The sequence below is a fragment of the Procambarus clarkii genome, chromosome 17 (assembly GCF_040958095.1).
Source record: "Procambarus clarkii isolate CNS0578487 chromosome 17, FALCON_Pclarkii_2.0, whole genome shotgun sequence".
Taxonomy (NCBI): domain Eukaryota; kingdom Metazoa; phylum Arthropoda; class Malacostraca; order Decapoda; family Cambaridae; genus Procambarus; species Procambarus clarkii.
In genome coordinates this window covers 45,423,940-45,447,014 of record NC_091166.1, presented here as the reverse complement: position 1 = coordinate 45,447,014, position 23,075 = coordinate 45,423,940, and the positions used below count along the sequence as shown (strand labels likewise).

The 23,075-nt window shown below is 44.5% G+C and overlaps 2 protein-coding genes across 3 annotated transcripts in view; both read left to right on the top strand.

Annotated features, from left to right (window-relative positions):
- Window positions 1–15,137, top strand: part of LOC138365694 (clumping factor A-like) — a 31,754-nt gene extending 16,617 nt beyond the window's left edge. The window contains exon 2 of the mRNA XM_069326185.1: window positions 14,256–15,137. Coding sequence (XP_069182286.1) covers window positions 14,256–15,137 — 882 coding nt within the window. The remainder of the gene's footprint in view (window positions 1–14,255) is intronic.
- The window catches only part of LOC123772508 (galactoside alpha-(1,2)-fucosyltransferase 2), a 55,596-nt gene that overhangs the window by 7,628 nt on the left and 24,893 nt on the right, over window positions 1–23,075 (top strand). The window contains exons 1-2 of one of the 2 annotated variants that reach the window (XM_069325925.1): window positions 12,613–12,642; window positions 19,083–19,286. In XM_069325925.1, the coding sequence (XP_069182026.1) occupies window positions 19,091–19,286 (196 nt within the window). In that variant the 5' untranslated portion in view covers window positions 12,613–12,642; window positions 19,083–19,090. Of the gene's footprint in view, window positions 1–12,612; window positions 12,643–19,082; window positions 19,287–23,075 lie in introns of those variants that run through there. The other variant, XM_045765741.2, reaches the window with a different exon arrangement.

Here is a 23,075-nt window from a genome sequence, read left to right as displayed (position 1 = left end):
TCTCACCTCAACTCAAAATTTCTAGGAACACAGTGAAAGACCATTTAAATAATAAATTCAACAATTATATTTTTCATGATAAATATCATAACTTAAGCAATCAAATTAAAATGTTAAAGATTAATATTCAAAGTGAGTCATCCTCCAAGAATCTGAGAACACTACAACTGACTGCCCCTGATCATCACACAACACTTGTAAAACACGACCAAGTCACCTTACTGCTCAACTCACCAAGTGTTTCTGCCTATAACTGGATAGAGGGGGGGGGGGAGAGTCTGCAGCTGTCAGGCAGCTTCACCCCATCCGACCGACAGCCTGTCTCGGCTGTTGTCCTCCTGTTCTGCTGCCTGGTCTTCTGTCTTGTTAAGGCTAATGCTCTCGAATCGATTGCTCTCCGAGTATATATTGGGAAACCTAGTAGCTAACTCCGCCCACAAGTAGATAGCCTCCAGCTCTCTACCAAGCCACTCCTTAAACGTCGGCCTGTTTGAAGGCTAACAGGCTACAATTATAAGATTAGCGGAAGCAAGGTGAAATTCACATGATCTGACCTCAGGTCACTTGGGGTCATTAACTCTTTAGAGGTGTGAGATCTCAGGCCGACAACCTGGCGCCTTTCCAAGTCCCTGTCTGTGACTCATGTACTATATATATTTTAAATTAACTAAATCAAAACACTTTACAGTGTTACATCTCCCCTTCTCCCCGAAATAAAGTTTTTGCTACACTGCTAAAGCAAGCTAGCTGTGTGCAACAACTTTATTAACGAAAAAAAATACATCCTAGCTAAACAAATATACATCATCCTACTCTAAAAAATGAAATATATAGACAGACGTCCATTGTCTCTGGCTGGGCGACGTCACTGCTTGGTCTTGTAGATAATCCTGTACCACATTTCTTCAACACAACTGCCTCCGTCGCTTCTCCGTCGTTAACGCACAACAACCCTTGGTCAACCAGAAAGCCGTTACTACTTGAACTGCGCACAGGACCGTGGAATTCGGTTGTCCCAGCTGATCTGTAATTGGCCCTACGTCAGTCACCATGAGAGACGTATATTGGGGTTCTTCACAGCTATGGGGACTACAAGTTTCGAGACCTTCATATAATTGCCAACAGTAGAAATCCCATCCTACTCTTCTTCCTCCCTGTTGCTCCAGCACGCCTCCTTCAGAGAGCCACTTCTGACAGCCACATCAAGTCCGCATGACACAGGAAGAATCACTCAACAGAGCAACATGCTTGCAGGAGGGGCGGCCAGTTAAGGCAAACGATCCTGTCTTGCAATTATGCTCCATGCAATGATGCTGACACCAGCAAGGGACACTAGGCATCGTGTCTCACTCAGCTTGTCTTATCTTCTTCTTTCTTCTTTCTTCTCTCTTCCTTCTTCTCTCTTCCTCCTCCCATGGGTCTTTGACAAGCGACCTGGGGTCCATTGGGGTCCGTCCGTCCTGGGGTCCATCCTGGGTAGACCGATGTTGGTGGGACAGACTGGAGTCGTTGTTGCTCCTCTTCCATCTTTACTGGGTCGTCTGGGGTCGTCTGCAGAACGACCTGGGGTCCACTGGGGGTCCGTCCGTCTTGGGGTCCACTGGGGTCCGTCCGTCCTGGGGTCCACTGGGTAGACCAATGTTGACCGACCGAGAGGGCTGTATCTCGGGGGTCCCCTGGGGTGATGGTGGTGGTGGTGGCCCTGACATCCAGGTAGGGGGCTGGTCGTGGTGGTGGTGAGGAACGCCCCTGAGTGTGGTACACAGCAGCCGTCTCTCTCTTCTGTATATGCATCGCGCCTCTCCTCTGGCTCCCACCTGTGAATGAACAGGAAGGCGACAATACCGTGCTCCCAAGATGTTGTGTGACCCTGTAGTTTGTATAGGGTTTACACAGTCAAATCATACCACTCTCCTCCTGGCAACAACTACACTTAAATTTTTAAAGTAATCCAATTAACTCTGAATGATGTTGACTTGGTGGAACATAAAACAGTAACAGAGTAAAGTTAGAGAAGAGAGAATAAGGTCATCACTACTTTTAACTTGTCACAAAAAAAAATCAACACTAATAGACAAAACACTAGCCTAAACTTAACTGTACCGTTCCTAATCTTAAGTACATAATTAACCGTTACTCCCACCCTTAACCTACAGCCACCTACGTGACCCAGAGTGTTTTCCTAGCTTCTCCGCCGGTCAACAACTCAAAACTGTTGCCACCCCCTGTGACCAGACTATCTAACGTCGAGCGTCCCCAACGTGAAGTCTACTGACATACTAAGCCTCCCCCTAGCATGCTGTGCAATACCAGTACACCTCGGGTTATTGCGTTCAAATGGAGTAAAACAGTCGATCGCCATAATCTGAGCAGAACCACTACTTAAACTACTTAAGAACTACACCTGCCACTCCCCACTGACCTGGAGACCAGCGGTGGCTGGGTGTCCCCGTGGGACATGCGAGGTCACCTGTCACACTCAGGTGAGCTCCACTACCAACACCGCTAAGTTCCCAAATCACCAAATATTATCACTAACATTAATCACTACACTCGCAAGTTCTGGTGAACATTCCCTGAACTTCACAAAACACACAAACTCACTAAACCACAACGCCAGAGAATCACTATCTCCTAACCTGAAAAAAGCTCGCTAAATCGCGAATAATAAACACCTGTCAAGATCTCCCTGATAGCGCCTGAGCGGCAAAAAGACACGTGGGACTGAACAATGTTAAATGTACACCAATACCTACAACATTGTTCAACACCGCTGCCAACATTGTAACGGGGGGTGGGGGAAATAGCTCTATCTTGTCCATTATTCCACCCCCCAGTTAACTAACGAGGCCTGGGGAAACAGCTCTCTCTAGTCCGTTATCCCGTCCCCAGTTAGCTAACTATTCTAGAGCACTCCCAGAGTTCCTAAGACAACCCCTCTCGTTCAACACCTTGTACCCTAGGTATTTGACTACCTAGGTGCTAAGACTACAAGGCGCCGTAACTTGGTCAGTTACCCGAAACTCTAGAGAGAACTCTAGAATACAGAATCACTGCCACAAACGTATAAGAGAAAACGAAATGAAAGAAATGAATAGTGAAGTAATTAGTGAGGGTTTGGGGTGAGAGGTGGGAGGAGCGAGGAGGGTCATTAGTTGAAAGTGAGAGTTCAGAGAGGGGTGGAGGGAGAGGTGTAGATAGGTAGAAGTAGAAGAGTAGATAGTAGAAGTAGGAAGTAGATAGTAGAAGACGAAATGCTGCCACCATCCATTCATGATCATTACATACAAGACAAGGAATGGAACTTGTCTGTATCACAAAATTCTCAAAAGATGTTATCAAGGTCATTATTGATATGTCCCATCTCTATCTTGTACTCATTCTAAACCATGAAACCAGTAATCACAGAGGCTTTCTCACCTCAACTCAAAATTTCTAGGAACACAGTGAAAGACCATTTAAATAATAAATTCAACAATTATATTTTTCATGATAAATATCATAACTTAAGCAATCCAATTAAAATGTTAAAGATTAATATTCAAAGTGAGTCATCCTCCAAGAATCTGAGAACACTACAACTGACTGCCCCTGATCATCACACAACACTTGTAAAACACGACCAAGTCACCTTACTGCTCAACTCACCAAGTGTCTCTGCCTATAACTGGATAGAGGGGGGGGGGGGGGGGGGAGAGTCTGCAGCTGTCAGGCAGCTTCACCCCCATCCGACCGACAGCCTGTCTCGGCTGTTGTCCTCCTGTTCTGCTGCCTGGTCTTCTGTCTTGTTAAGGCTAATGCTCTCGAATCGATAGCTCTCCGAGTATATATTGGGAAACCTAGTAGCTAACTCCGCCCACAAGTAGATAGCCTCCGGCTCTCTACCAAGCCACTCCTTAAACGTCGGTCTGTTTGAAGGCTAACAGGCTACAATTATAAGATTAGCGGAAGCAAGGTGAAATTCACATGATCTGACCTCAGGTCACTTGGGGTCATTAACTCTTTAGGGGTGTGAGATTGAGATCTCAGGCCGACAACCTGGCGCCTTTCCAAGTCCCTGTCTGTGACTCATGTACTATATATATTTTAAATTAACTAAATCAAAACACTTTACAGTGTTACATCTCCCCTTCTCCCCGAAATAAAGTTTTTGCTACACTGCTAAAGCAAGCTAGCTGTGTGCAACAACTTTATTAACGAAAAAAAAATACATCCTAGCTAAACAAATATACATCATCCTACTCTAAAAAATGAAATATATAGACAGACGTCCATTGTCTCTGGCTGGGCGACGTCACTGCTTGGTCTTGTAGATAATCCTGTACCACATTTCTTCAACACAACTGCCTCCGTCGCTTCTCCGTCGTTAACGCACAACAACCCTTGGTCAACCAGAAAGCCGTTACTACTTGAACTGCGCACAGGACCGTGGAATTCGGTTGTCCCAGCTGATCTGTAATTGGCCCTACGTCAGTCACCATGAGAGACGTATATTGGGGTTCTTCACAGCTATGGGGACTACAAGTTTCGAGACCTTCATATAGTTGCCAACAGTAGAAATCCCATCCTACTCTTCTTCCTCCCTGTTGCTCCAGCACGCCTCCTTCAGAGAGCCACTTCTGACAGCCTCATCAAGTCCGCATGACACAGGAAGAATCACTCAACAGAGCAACATGCTTGCAGGAGGGGCGGCCAGTTAAGGCAAACGATCCTGTCTTGCAATTATGCTCCATGCAATGATGCTGACACCAGCAAGGGACACTAGGCATCGTGTCTCACTCAGCTTGTCTTATCTTCTTCTTTCTTCTTTCTTCTCTCTTCCTTCTTCTCTCTTCCTCCTCCCATGGGTCTTTGACAAGCGACCTGGGGTCCATTGGGGTCCGTCCGTCCTGGGGTCCATCCTGGGTAGACCGATGTTGGTGGGACAGACTGGAGTCGTTGTTGCTCCTCTTCCATCTTTACTGGGTCGTCTGGGGTCGTCTGCAGAACGACCTGGGGTCCACTGGGGGTCCGTCCGTTTTGGGGTCCACTGGGGTCCGTCCGTCCTGGGGTCCACTGGGTAGACCAATGTTGACCGACCGAGAGGGCTGTATCTCGGGGGTCCCCTGGGGTGATGGTGGTGGTGGTGGCCCTGACATCCAGGTAGGGGGCTGGTCGTGGTGGTGGTAAGGAACGCCCCTGAGTGTGGTACACAGCAGCCGTCTCTCTCTTCTGTATATGCATCGCGCCTCTCCTCTGGCTCCCACCTGTGAATGAACAGGAAGGCGACAATACCGTGCTCCCAAGATGTTGTGTGACCCTGTAGTTTGTATAGGGTTTACACAGTCAAATCATACCACTCTCCTCCTGGCAACAACTACACTTAAATTTTTAAAGTAATCCAATTAACTCTGAATGATGTTGACTTGGTGGAACATAAAACAGTAACAGAGTAAAGTTAGAGAAGAGAGAATAAGGTCATCACTACTTTTAACTTGTCACAAAAAAAAATCAACACTAATAGACAAAACACTAGCCTAAACTTAACTGTACCGTTCCTAATCTTAAGTACATAATTAACCGTTACTCCCACCCTTAACCTACAGCCACCTACGTGACCCAGAGTGTTTCCCTAGCTTCTCCGCCGGTCAACAACTCAAAACTGTTGCCACCCCCTGTGACCAGACTATCTAACGTCGAGCGTCCCCAACGTGAAGTCTACTGACATACTAAGCCTCCCCCTAGCATGCTGTGCAATACCAGTACACCTCGGGTTATTGCGTTCAAATGGAGTAAAACAGTCGATCGCCATAATCTGAGCAGAACCACTACTTAAACTACTTAAGAACTACACCTGCCACTCCCCACTGACCTGGAGACCAGCGGTGGCTGGGTGTCCCCGTGGGACATGCGAGGTCACCTGTCACACTCAGGTGAGCTCCACTACCAACACCGCTAAGTTCCCAAATCACCAAATATTATCACTAACATTAATCACTACACTCGCAAGTTCTGGTGAACATTCCCTGAACTTCACAAAACACACAAACTCACTAAACCACAACGCCAGAGAATCACTATCTCCTAACCTGAAAAAAGCTCGCTAAATCGCGAATAATAAACACCTGTCAAGATCTCCCTGATAGCGCCTGAGCGGCAAAAAGACACGTGGGACTGAACAATGTTAAATGTACACCAATACCTACAACATTGTTCAACACCGCTGCCAACATTGTAACGGGGGGTGGGGGAAATAGCTCTATCTTGTCCATTATTCCACCCCCCAGTTAACTAACGAGGCCTGGGGAAACAGCTCTCTCTAGTCCGTTATCCCGTCCCCAGTTAGCTAACTATTCTAGAGCACTCCCAGAGTTCCTAAGACAACCCCTCTCGTTCAACACCTTGTACCCTAGGTATTTGACTACCTAGGTGCTAAGACTACAAGGCGCCGTAACTTGGTCAGTTACCCGAAACTCTAGAGAGAACTCTAGAATACAGAATCACTGCCACAAACGTATAAGAGAAAACGAAATGAAAGAAATGAATAGTGAAGTAATTAGTGAGGGTTTGGGGTGAGAGGTGGGAGGAGCGAGGAGGGTCATTAGTTGAAAGTGAGAGTTCAGAGAGGGGTGGAGGGAGAGGTGTAGATAGGTAGAAGTAGAAGAGTAGATAGTAGAAGTAGGAAGTAGATAGTAGAAGACGAAATGCTGCCACCATCCATTCATGATCATTACATACAAGACAAGGAATGGAACTTGTCTGTATCACAAAATTCTCAAAAGATGTTATCAAGGTCATTATTGATATGTCCCATCTCTATCATGTACTCATTCTAAACCATGAAACCAGTAATCACAGAGGCTTTCTCACCTCAACTCAAAATTTCTAGGAACACAGTGAAAGACCATTTAAATAATAAATTCAACAATTATATTTTTCATGATAAATATCATAACTTAAGCAATCCAATTAAAATGTTAAAGATTAATATTCAAAGTGAGTCATCCTCCAAGAATCTGAGAACACTACAACTGACTGCCCCTGATCATCACACAACACTTGTAAAACACGACCAAGTCACCTTACTGCTCAACTCACCAAGTGTCTCTGCCTATAACTGGATAGAGGGGGGGGGGGGGAGAGTCTGCAGCTGTCAGGCAGCTTCACCCCCATCCGACCGACAGCCTGTCTCGGCTGTTGTCCTCCTGTTCTGCTGCCTGGTCTTCTGTCTTGTTAAGGCTAATGCTCTCGAATCGATAGCTCTCCGAGTATATATTGGGAAACCTAGTAGCTAACTCCGCCCACAAGTAGATAGCCTCCGGCTCTCTACCAAGCCACTCCTTAAACGTCGGTCTGTTTGAAGGCTAACAGGCTACAATTATAAGATTAGCGGAAGCAAGGTGAAATTCACATGATCTGACCTCAGGTCACTTGGGGTCATTAACTCTTTAGAGGTGTGAGATTGAGATCTCAGGCCGACAACCTGGCGCCTTTCCAAGTCCCTGTCTGTGACTCATGTACTATATATATTTTAAATTAACTAAATCAAAACACTTTACAGTGTTACATCTCCCCTTCTCCCCGAAATAAAGTTTTTGCTACACTGCTAAAGCAAGCTAGCTGTGTGCAACAACTTTATTAACGAAAAAAAAATACATCCTAGCTAAACAAATATACATCATCCTACTCTAAAAAATGAAATATATAGACAGACGTCCATTGTCTCTGGCTGGGCGACGTCACTGCTTGGTCTTGTAGATAATCCTGTACCACATTTCTTCAACACAACTGCCTCCGTCGCTTCTCCGTCGTTAACGCACAACAACCCTTGGTCAACCAGAAAGCCGTTACTACTTGAACTGCGCACAGGACCGTGGAATTCGGTTGTCCCAGCTGATCTGTAATTGGCCCTACGTCAGTCACCATGAGAGACGTATATTGGGGTTCTTCACAGCTATGGGGACTACAAGTTTCGAGACCTTCATATAGTTGCCAACAGTAGAAATCCCATCCTACTCTTCTTCCTCCCTGTTGCTCCAGCACGCCTCCTTCAGAGAGCCACTTCTGACAGCCTCATCAAGTCCGCATGACACAGGAAGAATCACTCAACAGAGCAACATGCTTGCAGGAGGGGCGGCCAGTTAAGGCAAACGATCCTGTCTTGCAATTATGCTCCATGCAATGATGCTGACACCAGCAAGGGACACTAGGCATCGTGTCTCACTCAGCTTGTCTTATCTTCTTCTTTCTTCTTTCTTCTCTCTTCCTTCTTCTCTCTTCCTCCTCCCATGGGTCTTTGACAAGCGACCTGGGGTCCATTGGGGTCCGTCCGTCCTGGGGTCCATCCTGGGTAGACCGATGTTGGTGGGACAGACTGGAGTCGTTGTTGCTCCTCTTCCATCTTTACTGGGTCGTCTGGGGTCGTCTGCAGAACGACCTGGGGTCCACTGGGGGTCCGTCCGTTTTGGGGTCCACTGGGGTCCGTCCGTCCTGGGGTCCACTGGGTAGACCAATGTTGACCGACCGAGAGGGCTGTATCTCGGGGGTCCCCTGGGGTGATGGTGGTGGTGGTGGCCCTGACATCCAGGTAGGGGGCTGGTCGTGGTGGTGGTAAGGAACGCCCCTGAGTGTGGTACACAGCAGCCGTCTCTCTCTTCTGTATATGCATCGCGCCTCTCCTCTGGCTCCCACCTGTGAATGAACAGGAAGGCGACAATACCGTGCTCCCAAGATGTTGTGTGACCCTGTAGTTTGTATAGGGTTTACACAGTCAAATCATACCACTCTCCTCCTGGCAACAACTACACTTAAATTTTTAAAGTAATCCAATTAACTCTGAATGATGTTGACTTGGTGGAACATAAAACAGTAACAGAGTAAAGTTAGAGAAGAGAGAATAAGGTCATCACTACTTTTAACTTGTCACAAAAAAAAATCAACACTAATAGACAAAACACTAGCCTAAACTTAACTGTACCGTTCCTAATCTTAAGTACATAATTAACCGTTACTCCCACCCTTAACCTACAGCCACCTACGTGACCCAGAGTGTTTCCCTAGCTTCTCCGCCGGTCAACAACTCAAAACTGTTGCCACCCCCTGTGACCAGACTATCTAACGTCGAGCGTCCCCAACGTGAAGTCTACTGACATACTAAGCCTCCCCCTAGCATGCTGTGCAATACCAGTACACCTCGGGTTATTGCGTTCAAATGGAGTAAAACAGTCGATCGCCATAATCTGAGCAGAACCACTACTTAAACTACTTAAGAACTACACCTGCCACTCCCCACTGACCTGGAGACCAGCGGTGGCTGGGTGTCCCCGTGGGACATGCGAGGTCACCTGTCACACTCAGGTGAGCTCCACTACCAACACCGCTAAGTTCCCAAATCACCAAATATTATCACTAACATTAATCACTACACTCGCAAGTTCTGGTGAACATTCCCTGAACTTCACAAAACACACAAACTCACTAAACCACAACGCCAGAGAATCACTATCTCCTAACCTGAAAAAAGCTCGCTAAATCGCGAATAATAAACACCTGTCAAGATCTCCCTGATAGCGCCTGAGCGGCAAAAAGACACGTGGGACTGAACAATGTTAAATGTACACCAATACCTACAACATTGTTCAACACCGCTGCCAACATTGTAACGGGGGGTGGGGGAAATAGCTCTATCTTGTCCATTATTCCACCCCCCAGTTAACTAACGAGGCCGGGGGAAACAGCTCTCTCTAGTCCGTTATCCCGTCCCCAGTTAGCTAACTATTCTAGAGCACTCCCAGAGTTCCTAAGACAACCCCTCTCGTTCAACACCTTGTACCCTAGGTATTTGACTACCTAGGTGCTAAGACTACAAGGCGCCGTAACTTGGTCAGTTACCCGAAACTCTAGAGAGAACTCTAGAATACAGAATCACTGCCACAAACGTATAAGAGAAAACGAAAGGAAAGAAATGAATAGTGAAGTAATTAGTGAGGGTTTGGGGTGAGAGGTAGGGAGGTGGGAGGAGCGAGGAGGGTCATTAGTTGAAAGTGAGAGTTCAGAGAGGGGTGGAGGGAGAGGTGTAGATAGGTAGAAGTAGAAGAGTAGATAGTAGAAGTAGGAAGTAGATAGTAGAAGACGAAATGCTGCCACCATCCATTCATGATCATTACATACAAGACAAGGAATGGAACTTGTCTGTATCACAAAATTCTCAAAAGATGTTATCAAGGTCATTATTGATATGTCCCATCTCTATCCTGTACTCATTCTAAACCATGAAACCAGTAATCACAGAGGCTTTCTCACCTCAACTCAAAATTTCTAGGAACACAGTGAAAGACCATTTAAATAATAAATTCAACAATTATATTTTTCATGATAAATATCATAACTTAAGCAATCCAATTAAAATGTTAAAGATTAATATTCAAAGTGAGTCATCCTCCAAGAATCTGAGAACACTACAACTGACTGCCCCTGATCATCACACAACACTTGTAAAACACGACCAAGTCACCTTACTGCTCAACTCACCAAGTGTCTCTGCCTATAACTGGATAGAGGGGGGGGGGGGGGAGAGTCTGCAGCTGTCAGGCAGCTTCACCCCCATCCGACCGACAGCCTGTCTCGGCTGTTGTCCTCCTGTTCTGCTGCCTGGTCTTCTGTCTTGTTAAGGCTAATGCTCTCGAATCGATAGCTCTCCGAGTATATATTGGGAAACCTAGTAGCTAACTCCGCCCACAAGTAGATAGCCTCCGGCTCTCTACCAAGCCACTCCTTAAACGTCGGTCTGTTTGAAGGCTAACAGGCTACAATTATAAGATTAGCGGAAGCAAGGTGAAATTCACATGATCTGACCTCAGGTCACTTGGGGTCATTAACTCTTTAGAGGTGTGAGATCTCAGGCCGACAACCTGGCGCCTTTCCAAGTCCCTGTCTGTGACTCATGTACTATTTATATTTTAAATTAACTAAATCAAAACACTTTACAGTGTTACATGATGAATCCATTAAGTGAACAAACTATTTACGGTGAATGTTATATTGAGTCAGTGTATAAAATCCTTTACTGTGAGTGTTCTACTGCTTGAGTGTAGAACATATTTCAACGTGAAAATCTATTTCACACTTCAGTAATTTGAAAGTTAAGTGTAGGTACGAGACTTCTGGTTGTGTAAAGTGTTTAGGTTCCTCAGTAGATCACCTGTAAATTATGCATACAATTACCTTATATTACGGATATTATGTTATATTACCTGATATTATGTCATATTACCTGATATTATGTTATATTACCTGATATTATGTCATATTACCTGATATTATGTTATATTACCTGATATTATGTTATATTACCTGATATTATGGATATTATGTTATATTACCTGATATTATGTCATATTACCTGATATTATGTTATATTACCTGATATTATGTTATATTACCTGATATTATGTTATATTACCTGATATTATGTTATATTACCTGATATTATGTTATATTATCTGATATTATGTTATCTTACCTGATATTATGTTATATTATCTGATATTATGTTATATTATCTGATATTATGTTATATTACCTGATATTATGTTATATTATCTGATATTATGTTATCTTACCTGATATTATGTTATATTATCTGATATTATGTTATATTATCTGATATTATGTTATCTTACCTGATATTATGTTATATTACCTGATATTATGTTATATTACCTGATATTATGTTATCTTACCTGATATTATGTTATATTACCTGATATTATGGATATTATGTTATATTACCTGATATTATGTTATCTTACCTGATATTATGTTATATTACCTGATATTATGGATATTATGTTATATTACCTGATATTATGTTATATTACCTGATATTATGTTATATTACCTGATATTATGTTATATTACCTGATATTATGTTATATTACCTGATATTATGGATATTATGTTATCTTACCTGATATTATGTTATATTACCTGATATTATGTTATATTACCTGATATTATGGATATTATGTTATATTACCTGATATTATGTTATATCACCTTATATTATAGATATTATGGGGTCACGATAAAATACAGTTATTTAGTTTACTTTTTCCTGTATTAAACAACAATAACGGACACGTCAAATTATAATTTGCACAACTAGACTTATTTTGATACACCTTCGTCGACTTTCAAGATCTACAATGTCTGCAATACATATTTAATATCTGATCCGACAGCTGTTTACTGTACAGTAAGTTGCCACTGAGCACCAACCACAATGGCAGATAAATATATAAAATCCAGCTTATATATAACGCAATATCCCACACACACAAAACAGAATTTATATATTTGTTCTAAGGCTTTCCCTCCCCCCCCCCCAGTGTTCGTGTTTATTGCTTGATTTATTGGTGGGTGATAACGAACATATGTGCTTTATCACCGTAGCCTCACGCTATTATGTGAGATGTCGGAGATATATGACAAACAACTTCACAAACAAACGCCAACTTTATCAGTGGCGGCATTGACTGAGCATCCGACCCACCTGTGCCAGCGGAGTTGTCTGTACACGTCAAGATGTGCTGTTTGACTTCGAGCGCGAACCCTTTCGCTCTCTGTGACCGTCCGGACCACTCGTTGCAGTGGCGTTGTGACGTTAGTGTCTTTGCCTTGCGGCTATTTTCCTCGTGCTGTGCCTTGCGGTTATTTTCCTCGTGCTGTGCCTTGCGGTTATTTTCCTCGTGCTGTGCCTTGCGGCTTTTGTAGGAAAGAATATACCTGGGATATATACAGCATTTGACCATTGCCCAGGCTGCCACTCACAACAGTCGACTAACACCCAGGTTCCTAATCACTGCTGGGTGAACAGAGGTAACGGGTGTAAGAAGTCTTGCCCATACGTCTCGCTTTGCCTGGGGCATGTGCTTACGAGGAGGAGCTGGGCACCTTTTTTTTTTAAGATAAATGCAGTGATTAAGTTCCCACATTTTTATCATATTCTCATTTACAATTTTCTATTGAGCTAGCTTCATCGACTTCTTCGTGTAATCTGTTCCACAACTCATTGTTGCGGAACAATATAGGTATTCTTGAGGTTATCTTGAGATGATTTCGGGGCTTTAGTGTCCCCGCAGCCCGGTCCTCGACCAGGCCTCCACCCCCAGGAAGCAGCCCGTGACAGCTGACTAACTCCCAGGTACCTATTTACTGCTAGGTAACAGGGGCATTCAGGGTGAAAGAAACTTTGCCCATTTGCTTCTGCCTCGTGCGGGAATCGAACCCGCGCCACAGAATTACGAATTACGAATAAACTTGTTGAATACTTTTGGACCTTTTCTAGTTCTAACTTGGCTCTTTACAAGTGAGGGTTCCAAGCCGGGTGCGTATTAAGAGATTGTTGACCAGACCACACACTAGAAAGTGAAGGGACGACGACGACGTTTCGGTCCGTCCTGGACCATTCTCAAGTCGATTGTCCTTGAGAATATTAATTCAGCTATTTAAGAGATTGTCTCACATGTGATGCATGGAAGGGCGGGAAGGCTCTTTGGCTCAAGCTTCTGAAGCTACATAGTCACACAGTCACACAGACACAGTCACACAGTCACACAGAGACACAGTCACACAGAAACACAGTCACACAGAGACAGAGTCACACAGTCACAGTCACACAGAGATACAGTCACACAGTCACACAGAGACACAGTCACACAGAGACACAGTCACACAGAGACACAGTCACACAGAGATACAGTCACACAGTCACACAGAGACACAGTCACACAGTCACACAGAGACACAGTCACACAGAGACACAGTCACACAGAGACACAGTCACACAGTCACACAGAGACACAGTCATACAGTCACACAGTCTCACAGAGACACAGTCACACAGAGACAGTCACACAGTCATACAGAGACACAGTCACACAGAGACACAGTCACACAGAGACACAGTCACAGTCACAGAAACACAGTCACACAGAGACACAGTCACACAGAGACACAGTCACACAGAGACACAGTCATACAGAGACACAGTCACACAGAGACACAGTCACACAGTGACACAGTCACACAGAGATACAGTCACACAGTCACACAGAGACACAGTCACACAGTTACACAGTCGCACAGTCACACAGAGACACAGTCACACAATCACACAGAGACACAGTCACACAGAGACACAGTCACACAGTCACACAGAGACACAGTCACACAGTTACACAGTCACACAGAGACACAATCACACAGTCACATAGAGACACAGTCACACAGAGACACAGTCTCACAGTTTCACAGAGACACAGTCGCACAGAGACACAGTCACACAGAGACACAGTCGCACAGAGACACAGTCGCACAGAGACACAGTCACACAGAGACTCAGTCACACAGACACAGTCACACGGAGACACAGTCACACAGAAACACAGTCACACAAACACAGAGACACAGTCACACAGAGACACAGTCATACAGAGACACAGTCACACAGAGACACAGTCATACAGAGACACAGTCACACAGAGACACAGTCACACGGAGACACAGTCACACAGAAACACAGTCACACAAACACAGAGACACAGTCACACAGAGACACAGTCGCACAGAGACACAGTCACACAGAGACACAGTCATACAGAGACACAGTCACACAGAGACACAGTCACACAGTCACACGGAGACACAGTCACACTGAAACACAGTCACACAAACACAGAGACAGTCGCACAGAGACACAGTCGCACAGAGACACAGTCACACAGAGACTCAGTCACACAGACACAGAGACACAGTCACACGGAGACACAGTCACACAGAAACACAGTCACACAGAGACAGTCATACAGAGACACAGTCACACAGAGACACAGTCATTCAGAGACACAGTCACACAGACACAGTCACACGGAGACACAGTCACACAGAAACACAGTCACACAAACACAGAGACACAGTCACACAGAGACACAGTCACACAGAGACACAGTCATACAGAGACACAGTCACACAGAGACACAGTCACACAGTCACACGGAGACACAGTCACACTGAAACACAGTCACACAAACACAGAGACACAGTCACACAGAGACACAGTCATACAGAGACACAGTCACACAGAGACACAGTCATAGAGACACAGTCACACAGAGACACAGTCATAGAGACACAGTCACACAGAGACACAGTCACACAGAGACACAGTCACACGGAGACACAGTCACACAGAGACACAGTCACACAGTCACACGGAGACACAGTCACACAAACACAGAGACACAGTCACACAGAGACACAGTCACACAGAGACACAGTCACACAGTGTCACACAGCGGGTTTTCTTCCTAATGGGGGGTTCTGTACATGTTGCCATAGCGGTATGTCCACTCACAGGATAAGTGGCGCTGCCCAGTAAACTCGCCCCTCGGAGCAAAATTAAAATTAAATCTAATTGACGCATCATCTGAGAACTATATTTAAACAACTTTTTTTGCCTTGTATTTCTCTATGTATTGCATTGAGAAATACTAGGCAATCACAGTTCAGAGTGTGAGACACTGTGGTGTTTTATTAATATTATACACATACATTTTAGTTATGATATTCCATTACACCCTTTCATTAACACACGAAAGGTATTGTGATAGATATTGAGATAGTTAATACATCAAACAGAAGAGCAGTCACTGAAACACAAAGGCCAGAAAGCACGAGTATAAACAGCAACGACTTGTTTAGAACCGAGAGTTATATGCACGGGCAGCATACAACATCCACTAGATAGTGTGGTATTGTAATTGCCAGAATTAGGCTGGGATATCGATATCTATGGAAGGTGGCTGCAGGTAATGAATCCCCCCAATGGTGAACATTCAAGTTGTAAACTATGTGAACAAGAGCTGGGACATACTCTCCAACACTATATCTGTGATTGCCCTGTTATAAGTGACTTCAGACCGAATGGCAAGAGGCACTTTGAGCTCTGTAATTACTTCATACACTCAAGAATATTGGAAGATATTCTTGTCCTGTACCCAGATTTTGCTAGTGGAGGCTAATAGACTGGAGAATCTCGTCTTCACTCATCACACCATATCCTTGGTCATTGGCATCTTCTTCAAGCCAATCAACCACATCCTGTCTCTCTAAGTTTTTGCCAGCATTTCTGAACATTCCATGGGTTTCATCTGTAAATCCTTCAAAATACATTTCTTCATCCTCCTCCTTTCTGACCGTAGAAGTGAGGAGTTTTTTCCAGGAATTTTTCAGTCGATTCCTTTACTTCACTCCACACCTTGGCCCAGTTATAGATGGCTTCCTTGATTGTATAGTTCTTCAGATTCTCAAGTCTTACATTTCTTATTCTCTCCTGATTACATGTATGACTGGCCGTCCTGTGAGGTGGGGATGTTGGGTAAGCTGTAGCTGGTTTTTGACATACACTGTGTAATCTTTCATATGGAATAGGTAGCAGCACATTGCTGTGTATACCTAAGCTTATTAAAATAAAATAAAATTATTTGAGAGGAATCTTATAGAAACTGGTGAAAGATAATTGTAATATAATATTTCCGTGGTTCAGTGCTTAGCTCTTGTGAAGATCATAAAGTTATTATTTAATCAAATTTAATTATTTTTTTTTGTATTGAGGCAGGTAGGGAGCCGGTCGGCCGAGCGGACAGCACGCTGGACTTGTGATCCTGTGGTCCTGGGTTCGATCCCAGGCGCCGGCGAGAAACAATGGGCAAAGTTTCTTTCACCCTATGCCCCTGTTACCTAGCAGTAAAATAGGTACCTGGGTGTTAGTCAGCTGTCACGGGCTGCTTCCTGGGGGTGGAGGCCTGGTCGAGGACCGGGCCGCGGGGACACTAAAAAAAAAAAGCCCCGAAATCATCTCAAGATAACCTCAAGGAAGGTATTTTCTCCCCTGATTCCATGTATGACTAACCATCCTGTGAGGTGAGAATATTAGATGAACTTGTAGCTAGTTTCTGAGCTATACTGTGTAATGTTTCATTACACAGTATAGCTTTACAAATAAGGTTGCAGCACATTGCTCTGTAGGTTATCTTGAGATGATTTCGGGGCTTAGCGTCCCCGCGGCCCGGTCCTCGACCAGGCCTCTTTTTTGTTACACACCCCGCAGGAAGCAGCCCGTAGCAGCTGTCTAAGTCCCAGGTACCTGTTTACTGCTAGATAACAGGGGCATCAGGGTGAAAGAAAAATTTTGCCCATTTGTCTCCACCTTGACCGGAGATCGAACTCGGAACCTCAGGACTACGAATCCGAAACACTGTCAACCCAGCTGTCAGGCGCCCTACCTAAGTATAGGGCGGTATAGATATAGGGCTCCCTATAAGGCGTTGAATTATATTAAGTATAGGGCGGTATAGTATAGGGCTAAGTATAGATATAGGGCGCCCAGTATACCTAGGCTTGTTTATAATAAAAAAAGTAAATACAAGGTAAGTTATTTGGAGAAAGATAACAATAATGTTATCTATTGTTATTGTTCGATAGAAATATATCAAACAGCTGTCAACATATTTTTATGGACTTTCACCACCTGCAGTGAGGTCAAATTCAATTTGCGTAACGCGACATTTACGTAGGCTACTTTAGATGATTATATTAAGTATTTTGATGTAAAAATTTCATTTTTTCACACTGCCTTACAACTTACATATATGTGAGAGAACTCTCCCGGAACATCTACACACTGTAGATAAAACACAAGTAGCTATAAGTTTATCTAATATCACCACCTCACAGGATGGTTAGTCATACATAGAATCACCAGAGAAAATACCTGCCTCAATACACAAAATAAATTTGACTAAATATTAACTTCATGATTTTCATAAGAGCTACGCACTGAATCATGGACATATTATAATTATTTTTAATCAGTTTCTATAAGATTACTCTCAAATAATTTATTTTGTTTTATTTTATTTGAACAAGATTAGGTATACAGAGCAATGTGCTGCTACCTTATTCTATATGAAAGATCACACAGTGTAGGTCAAAAACCAGCTACAAGCTCATCCAACATCCCCACCTCACAGGCCGGCCAGTCATACATGGACTCAGGAGACAACATGAGATGTGAGGCTGAGCAGTCTACCCTCACAACAACGGACTCGAACCCTCTATAAGACTAACTATTGGTCTATTACCATTCACCTAACATTCTCCAGATAACATTACATTTATATCTCGATAGATCTCGTTCCAGGTACCAACACAACCATCCTTATGTACCTGGGTGCATCGACTTACATGGAAAAACAAGAGTTCCTTTCATACTGGCCTGCTTGTGAGAGCAACGTTAGTATATCTTCTAGTTAACATGCTTACCTGCATACGTATCAAGTATAATATGATCCACTATGGTGAGTGTATGGTGGCTATAATACATCTACACGTGATGGTCTGGTTTACCTTTCATTCTCCATTGCAATCATGGTGGTGTACTAGTCCTTTATGATGTATAGTGGCCATAATACACACACAGTTGGTAGTGTGGTCCTCCATGGTGTATGGTGACTCCCCATGGTGTATTGTGACCCCATGGTGTATGGTGATCCCCATGGTGTATGGTGGGCCCCCATGGTGAATGGTGGCCCCCATGGTGTATGGTGACCCCCATGGTGTATGGTGACCCTCATGGTGTATGGTGGCCCCCATGGTGTATGGTGACCCCCATGGTGTATGGTGGCCCCCATGGTGTATGGTGACCCCCATGGTGTATGGTGGCCCCCATGGTGTATGGTGGCCCCCATGGTGTATGGTGGCCCCATGGTGTATGGTGGCTCCCATGGTGTATGGTGGCCCCCATGGTGTATGTTGGCCCCCATGGTGTATGGTGGCCCCATGGTGTATGGTGGCCCCCATGGTGTATGGTGGCCCCCATGGTGTATGGTGGGCCCCCATGGTGTATGGTGGGCCCCCATGGTGTATGGTGGCCCCCATTGTGTATGGTGGGCCCCCATGGTGTATGGTGGCCCCCATGGTGTATGGTGGCCCCCATGGTGTATGGTGGCAAGAGAGTAACTCAGACACGTTCCTTCCTATAGACAGTATAATGCAGCGGGGCAGTGCGTGTGTGGTGGTGGTGCTGGTGATGAGTACAGCCTCCTACCTCCTCATTGACAAGTTCTCAGAAGTGATCCCCGTCTACACGAAAATGGTCAACTTTGCCCCACGTCCAGTTTCTAATCTTCTACAGCCGGTATCTCGTCTGATACTCGGGGCCTTCTATAGCGACTCAGAGATGAAAGGTGAGATTTATTTAAGGAATTGTATACGTATGAAGGGGTCTAGATACATCCACTTTCTCCCATGTATCTATCGTTTATGTTTAATATTTGCTGCACCACTTGTCTATATGACGTTTGCATGCAATTTATTCCACTCTTCTATCATCCCTGTAACAAAACCTGCATTTCATAATATTCCTCGCACCTTGCACCTCTCCAAGGAAGGCAGGTTGAGCTTCTTCAACCACTCCTCGACTGTAAGGTTCTGAACATCAGAAAGTACACGAGTCATCCAACAGTGGATTTTCTCGAAGGAAACGATATCCATTCTGCAATGTATAAAGGTATTTTCCTGCCCAGGTGTGGTCTCACCTGTGCTAAGTATAATTGACTGGCGAGGTTTGTGCAATTATTGCTGATACTTCAGTGTTCATGAAACGCAACTGTGGCATGATCCGAAGTCTGAATGAACATTGACCTTGGCGACTACCTGCGGACCAGCATCATCCGGTGAACAAATCCACAAAGACCGTGACGAGGATTCGAACCTACGTCCGAGAGCGTCCCAGACGCTGCCTTAATCGACTGAGCTACGACATGGTACAATCACCCGGTGCTTTCATGAACTTGTAAGCCGACAACGCCGCCACAACATCGAGACAAGAACCATACAAAACCAAACCTCATTGTTTGATGGTCCCATTGCTGTTCTCCGCCTTGAAGATGTGTAGACAAGGTGAGATGCCTCAGAAGGTGGAGTTGGGGATCCTGGTGGACGATATATTCAACATCCAGAAACACAGGAAGTTCACACTCCGGACAAATTACAAGGATATCTTTTGACATAGAAAGGACGGCTTCGAGGCAACCACAGTAGCACCAACACGCCTGAGGAGGCGAAAATTCGAATGATAAAATTGATCAGGGTCCTGTTTATACTTTTCTCGACATTCCTGAAAGCATACTTGGACAATTAATCGAATCATGTACAAACGTGGCATATTTCCTGAGCTGTGATAGTTCCATCTATAATCAAGTAGATAATTCCCCCGTTTTGCGAATTATTATATTGGTACCATCCAGCACAAATTCCTTGTTGTCTTGGACCTAAAACCTGACATCTGTTGTCGGAATGTTGATAACATAAAAAAATAGAAAATAGGCAGATGGATCTACAATTTCCTGACTGACAGAACCCAATGTGTAATAGTCAACAAAATAAAATCCAGCCCATCAACCGTGAAGAGCTCAGTCCCCCAGGGTACTGTGCTTGCTCCAGTACTTTTTCTCATCCTCATATCGGACATAGACCAGAACACAACCTATAGCACTGTATCATCCTTTGCAGATGACACTAGGATTTTCATGAGAGTTGGCAACATAGAGGACACGGCAAACCTCCAATCAGATGTTGATCAGGTCTTTCTATGGGCTACAGAAAATAATATGGTATTCAACGAGGATAAGTTTCAGCTCATGCGCTACGGAAAAATTGAAAACATAAAAACAGGAACCACGTACAAAACGCAGGCAAATCATAACATAGAACGAAAAGGCAATGTAAAGGACCTGGGTGTACTCATGTCGGAAGACCTTACCTTTAAAGAACACAATAAAGTAGCCGTCACAACTGCAAGAAAAATGACAGGTTGGATAACAAGAACTTTTCACACTAGAGATGCTATACCGATGATGATACTTTTCAAAACGCTTGTGCTATCTAGAGTGGAGTACTGCTGCACAATGACAGCCCCTTTCAAAGCTGGAGAAATTGCTGACCTAGAGAGCGTGCAGAGATCCTTTACTGCTAGAATCCACTCAGTAAAACATCTAAATTACTGGGACCGACTAAAGAGCCTAAATCTGTACTCCCTTGAGCGCAGGCGGGAGAGATACATAATAATTTACACGTGGAAAATAATTGAGGGGCTGGTCCCAAACCTGCACACAGAAATAACACCACATGAGACCAGAAGACATGGCAGGATGTGCAGAATACCCCCGTTGAAAAGCAGAGGTGCAACAGGTACTCTGAGAGAGAACTCTATCAACATCAGAGGCCCGAGACTGTTCAACACGCTTCCACTACACATAAGGGGCATAACTGGCAAACCCCTCACAGTGTTCAAGAGAGAACTGGATAAGCACCTCCAAAGGATACCTGATCAACCAGGCTGTGACTCATACGTCAGGCTGCGAGCAGCCGCGTCTAACAGCCTGGTTGATCAGTCCAGCAACCAGGAGGCCTGGTCGACGACCGGGCCGCGGGGACACTAAGCCCCGGAAGCACCTCAAGGTAGGTAGGTAACATGGAACACTTTCGGGCAAGTCCTTAATCTAACAGATAAATTTAAGTAGGTAAATTCTAGCAGAAGTAACAAAATGATAACAGATACACTGCAAGAAAAAAAATGAGATGAGAGATATTAGTAGGTATATTAAAGCACATTGGTATATTAAAGCTCACTTTCGTGTTCCACTGACTGAATAGCTCGTCACTCATTTTTCTACTGAATAGGTTCCAACGACGCATCGATGCGTCGCTTGATATAAAAATTTGTAAAAAAAAAGTTACTATCCGATCTTCATTTTTTTTAAATGAGCGCCTTTGTTTTCCCACAATCCTCCATAGGCCGCATGGGATTGTGGGTCACGCCATGCGGTCGGCCTAGTCCTTTGTTTACGTCTCTCGTGACCGGACCACCGCCCTCCCGCGTCCAGAACCTGTGCACCTCTCTGCCCTGTTTAGGCGTGTTTATTCGTTCCCGTGTCTTGAAAACCCCGTATTACTTGAAAACATGGATCGTGGTAAAGGACAGAGCACTTCTACGCCCAAGAAAGATAGTAAAACCACCAAAGAGGATAAGTTGCGTGAGCTGTACAAAAGGTTTAGCAATGTGAAGCTTACCCCCAGTAAAATTCCTGAGTTGTTGGATCGTTTATCAGATGTGGAGGCAGATGCTGAAGGGGAAGAACGTGAGAGTGATTTTAGTAGTGATAATGAGGGGACAGCGACGTCTGATGAGTTTGATGACTCTTCGACTGAGGAGAGTAGCGAGGGGAGTGAGGATGAGGCGGCGGATGAGGGCCGCCCCAAGCCACCCATAAGGAGGCGTGAAGGACGTCATGAACAGCCTAATTCCGATGATGCCTGGTCTACTGACAATACACCACCAATTGTAGACAGATTCACTGGCACACCAGGCCTAACTGTCCCAGTGCCAATCACCACCCTGCAATTTATACAATTATTTCTGACCCGTGCCCTCATTGAATATATCACAGTGGAAACGAACAGGTATGCCAGACAATTTATTCAGAATGCTTCCAGCTAGCGCACCATGAGGTTGTGGAAAGAGGTATCTGTAAAGGAAATGGCCAGGTATTTGGGTTTGTCAATGTTGATGGGTATTGCACGACTCCCGATAATGAGAATGTACTGGCAAACAAGCCGGTTGTGGCATATGAGGACCTTCAATATTTTCATGACTGCAAAACGATACCAACATATCGGCCAGTTTTTTCATAGTTATAACCAGCTTGCAATTCCCCCAAACAACAAGAACCGCATGATAAAACTGAGCACAATCATTACTTATTTTACCAACAAATTTGGCACATACTACGTTCCCAATAAATCACTCAGTTTGGATGAAGGAACAATGTCGTGGCGTGGTCGTTTATCCTTCAAGGTTTACAACCCAAATAAGCCTGATAAGTATGGGGTAAAGTTTTACATGCTTTCTGAGGCAGGGACTGGCTATATTATTGATTTTGAGGTTTATTCCGGAGTTGGTAAGACAACAGTGG